We start from the raw sequence: 5,084 nt of genomic DNA on the forward strand, positions 1-5,084 counted from the left end.
TGTGTGTGTGTGTGTGTGTGTGTGTGTGTGTGTGTGTGTGCCTGAAGTTGACTGACTCTTGCTTGTGAGGGGAGGGCCAGGGGAAGCAGGCGTATGTGCTGATCAAAGAGGCTGTGCTTTCCGTCTCTGTTCTCCCTAGACACACTCGCTAAGCCATCGGAGGGCAGTCCCGGGCCGGAGAAAGCAATTCGACCTCCTCCTGGCAGAGCACAAAGCCAAGTCTCGGGAAAAGGAAGTTAAAGATAAAGAGCATCTCCTGCCTCCAGCCAGGGAGCTACTCACAGGCCAGCCTGGGCCGGCCCAAGGTCCTCTTCCCGGATCTGCAGGGGACTCGGGGCCAGAATGTAAAGTCACGTCTCCGGCCAAAGCCAGGCCTCCCAACTCTGTACTTCCCAGGTAAGTCCCCCCACCCCCATTCCCATGGGTCCAACGCAAGCCCTGGCCCCTGATCATGTGACCAGGCCTTGTCCCATCCAGGCCTTGTCGGGCGCACGTGCGTAGTCGGGTTGGGTCCTGTTGGAGTCAGAATTGCCCCGCCTGTGCCAGCTGTGACATTTAAATGCGACCCAAGGAGCCCAGCCCAAGAGCAGTCCGAGCCGCTCTCTCGGTCCTCATTGTCATCACCATTGTCACCACCACCCGTCCTGGCGGACCTTCCTTCGCACCCACAGTATGTGTTTCTGCCAAGCAAGGACACCCAAAACCAGCCAGCTGACTAGTGAGTAGAGCAGTGCCCCACCTGCCGGCTTCCCTGGGGCTGCACTCCTCCAGGTGAGGGCTGGCCTTTCTCCTGAGCTGACCTTTCGCTTAGTGGCCTGGCCGGACCCTCAGCCGTTTGTACACTCAAGGACTCCTTGCCAAGAGGCTGGCACATCGATCACCAGGACAGTTTCTAGTGCCTGGGCTTCATGTGGGTGGGCATTTCCTGGAACAGAGTCAAGGAGAGCCATGTGGGTGAGTGGTCACCACACCTCAGGGGATGCCGGAGCAGCGCTGGTTCGCTTGCCACTGTATGTTGTGGATTCTTTAGCTCCAGCCTCCAGCGAGCAGGACCAAGGGGAAATGAGTACATATCCATCGTCTGTATCCTCCAGTTCCCTCTGCAGAGGGCCTCTGAGCCACCTGGCAGCGGGGTGGGGCGGGGGGCGGGGGGCCTTATTGGGTGGTCCCAGGCAGAGCGAAGGATCAGTAAACAGAGAAGCAAGCCCCATTGGATTATGTGCAACTGAAATCCCCCAGTGTCTGTTTTGATGGGCAGTTTGGGATGCTGGGGGAGCAGCACACCCCTTTCCAGGCAGTCAGACAACACCAGCAACACCACCACCCCCCACCTCCCCACCCCCGTGCATTCGAAGGCACTCGTATCGAGTGCCCACTCCACGTGCAAAGGTGTTAGGTGCTGGAAGGCAGGGAGGCAGAGGCGAATCAAGCTGGACCATGCTCTCTGGGAGCTAGAGTTTAGAAAATGGGATATGACCCACATGCTCAGAGCTTTCCTGAGCCCCAGGCATTAGTGCTACTCTCGGGGTGGTGAATCCAAAGAGACAGAGTCCTTGGTGTGAGTGTCCAAGAGTGATTTATCCAAAGCAAGTGCTCATTTAGAGAACCGTGGTACCAAAGGGGGGTGGGCTGGGGGAACACAAAAGCAAGTATTTGGTGACTGTTGGCTACTGGCTTCGCCAATTCTCACCCTTGTTTCTGCCATGTTGGTGCAAGCCAGACCCAGTTGGACAGCCAGAGGGAGCCCCTCTGTAGGAATGGGAGACAAATGGAATTCCAGGCCCCAACATGCCCATCCTGACAACCATTGTCCACCCTCAGACCCACATCCTTGCTGCCCCTCACTTTGTGACTATTTGATAATTACTTAGTTCAGGGTGTTTGCCTGTGCCCTGGAGCTGAAAGAGAGGATTTGGTCCTAACATTTCTGTGAGGGGTTCTGAAATGTCTATGTGGTCTCCCAATGCCCGCCCCCTCACCTTGAGCTGTGAAACTTTTTCATTCCAACAAAATCTCACATGAAACCCAATACGGAGGTTCAGCCTGCTCACCTCACACAGAACCCTTTCCAGTGCCCCTGTGCCCACCCTCCACTGCCCCACCGCTGAAGGGATTACTTCTGATTCTCCAAAGATTCCAGGGGTCTCCTTGGAAAAGCCCCTCTCCCCTATCTGCCTCTCCATCTGTGAGTGTGTTTTTGGTCTCTTTTTAAATAAGCTCTGTATGACGGTGAAAGCCTATGCCGCCAAAGAGAGACCCTTCTACAGTCGCCGTGTACTGCCCAGTGGCGCTGCACACCTGCCTCGGCATGCTCAGCCTTCCTCTCAGCCGTGCACACTCTCCTGCCACCTCGGTCTCGAACCCACTGCCCTCGCTCCCAGCCCTTCACTCCCTGAGTTGCAGTGGTCAATTCCATCTCAGAGGAAATCCTTTCAAGGAGCACCGTGTTCCTGGCAGGCCTTGTTTTTTTGTTTTATATGGGTTATTTTTATTTTATCAATTAAACATCATCTGTTCTTCAGTTTAAAGATTTCAGGGGTGGTTTTGGATTAAAGGGCTCACCATCTGTATTTGACTGGTGGAGGCACTTCTCATCAAGCAGGGGGCCCTGGGGAACAGAGGCATCAGGGATCAGCGCCCCACCCCCACCCCCCAACACACACAGCAGTGGAAATCCATGGAGCATCTTTCTGTTGTCAGTGGTTTCGTTTCCAAGGGGATGTTTGCATGTGGAGAATGTCTGCCGCCCATTTGCTTATGTTCTCTTAGGGAAACAGAAGAAAGAGGAACATAGGGTTAGCCAAAAAAAAAAAAGTCTTGGGAAAGGTAAAGGCACCACACATGGGTGATGGTGATTTTTAAAGACACGTCACTGTGGATGAGGGCACCAGGAGACTCAGGGTGACGTCTTTGGGAAAGTGAATGAAGAATAATCTACTTTCTCACTTATTCTAGGTTAGGATGAGACCCCATGCAAGCCGGACCTGAAAAGCCATGATCAGACTTTAACGTTGTAACCATGTAAAACATCTTCTATTTTACGCATGTAAATGATACACATAACTATTACCTATATTAGCAAAGTGTATGTGTGCATGTGTTTATGAATTATTGTAGTCCTGCCAACGTTAGTCCGGATAGACTACAGAAACAAGTCCAGAGACATTAGCTTTATATCAAAGAGCAATTGTATATTAAGAGCAATTGTATATTGAGTGCCTTAGCCACCAGCCATCTGCCCCTACCCTGCAGGCCTTTGAACAACATGCCCGTATGCTCTGTTTCCTTGTCCCCAACACTAAAGGACCTGTCGCCACCCCAAAGAGCTCAAAGGTTCTGGATGACCAGCCCAACCCATTGGGACTCTGTTGGAAAGGGGGCAGGGCAGAGGATGGAGCTGGGCTCTGACAAGTCAGGTTCTGGCTCTTGGAAGGAGGTCGTCAAGTGAGCTGCACAAGGCAGAGCTGATAACGTCTGGGCACGGACTTTTGCCTTGCCGAAGCTCTCACTTCTACTCTAAAGCCTAAAATGGCAAAACCCACTCCTTCCCTTAGGATGGATGTGCTGATTTTAGACCGAGGCAGGCACTGGGGAGAGCCGTGGGGTTCTCGTACCTGAAGAGGGCAGGGCAGGGGTGAGTCTGGAGCAAAAGCAGCTGTGGTTCTTGGCTGTTGAAGTAGAGTCATTGCCAAACCTCAAACCCCTTCTCCCCACGACTGATGCTCAGCCCTGTGCATTTTCTTCACCCTTTCCCTTTAGGGCATGGGACTTTGAAATCTAGCAGACAGACTTGAGTCTCATTGTTCACCTCTTGGTCATTTTTGCATGTAACCTCCCTATCTTAGACGTGCATGTGATTGTGATAATGACACTCACCTCAGGCAAGCAGTTGAGCCTTCCACCACTAGCCCAAGGAGTTGGTGATGTAACCGGCCCAGAGCACACTGGGGGCTGCCAACCACAAGAGCACCAGTAGCTTGGGTGGGAAGACGCCGGTAACATGTCTGACCCAGAGTCGAGACTCCATCAAAGTCTTTTGCTCTCTCCCCAGAGAACTAGCCCAGAGCGGTCTGAGCGTGCCCGAGCAGCACTGGGCTGGGACTCATCGTCCTGTACGTTCTTGAGAGCATGCTGGTATGAGATGGGGGGCAGTGCTGGAGTGCTGGTGACATTCTGAAGGCTTCGCTCCTCATGACCCATCACTCTGCATCCACACCCTATTGCGCCCAACACACAAGCTACTTCCAGCAAATTCATTCCTTCCCTTGGGATGTGCGGGTCAGTTGGAAGGGCCTGAAAGCACCAGGTCTCCACTCCCGCCAGGAGCGTACAGTCCTGCTGAGTGAAGTGAGTCTGCAGAGGGAACCATTCAGAGAGCCGTCTTCCAGGTGCACATTCACACTTGTGTGCACACAACCACACATTCTTGTATCTGCCTCTGCCCCCAGACCCACCTCTCCTTCCCGGGCTCCCCTTTTCTCCCCTGTCCCCCTCTTTAAAAATTCAGCAATTGGACCTTACTCTCGAGAGACCGTTGTCTCTCCTTGTCGCCTTGTTGTCTCTCCTGGGTACTTTCCCTCTCTCGACTCCTTTACTGTGGGAGAGCAGCGTCCCCTCCTAACTTCCTGTGAACAACTGCATGGGAGGCCAAGGGTACTGCTCCTAGCTCTCCTGCAAACATTTGTGCTCTGGCCCCACACTCAGTGAGGGTCTCGCTGGGGGTCCGACTCTAACGTGAAAACTTGCCCTGCAGAATTTGGAATGAGTTTTTCCCGTTGACTTTTTGCAGCAAATGTTTTTACTGCGAAGTTTAATTTCCCTCTCATATTCATTTCTTTGCTCATGACCAGCCGGACTTTCAGGAGGCTGGCTCCTGACATGGGTCTTTTTCCCTGCTCTTCTGGGTGCCCGGCAGATCCATCCTTCGTTCCAAAGACACCTGCCCTGCGGACCTGGGATGTTTCCATGCATTACTTCTGTTTTCTTTTTATGAATTTACCTTCAGTACATTGAATGCTCAACCTATGATACATTTGCTTTTCAGGTTTATGCTTCTTATATATTTTATTTTTCTTTATTTTTTA

At 52.5% G+C, this 5,084-nt stretch overlaps 1 protein-coding gene across 5 annotated transcripts in view; it reads left to right on the forward strand.

Moving 5' to 3' along the window:
• The window catches only part of ATXN7L1 (ataxin 7 like 1), a 277,172-nt gene that overhangs the window by 253,141 nt on the left and 18,947 nt on the right, over nt 1-5,084 (forward strand). For all 5 annotated transcript variants that reach the window (XM_013004689.2, XM_030885230.2, XM_045288834.1 and 2 more), the window contains one exon: nt 140-396. In XM_013004689.2, the coding sequence (XP_012860143.1) occupies nt 140-396 (257 nt within the window). The remainder of the gene's footprint in view (nt 1-139; nt 397-5,084) is intronic.

The sequence above is a fragment of the Echinops telfairi genome, unplaced genomic scaffold (assembly GCF_000313985.2).
Source record: "Echinops telfairi isolate 266 unplaced genomic scaffold, ASM31398v2 ScPeMD7_23;HRSCAF=83, whole genome shotgun sequence".
Taxonomy (NCBI): Eukaryota; Metazoa; Chordata; class Mammalia; order Afrosoricida; family Tenrecidae; genus Echinops; species Echinops telfairi.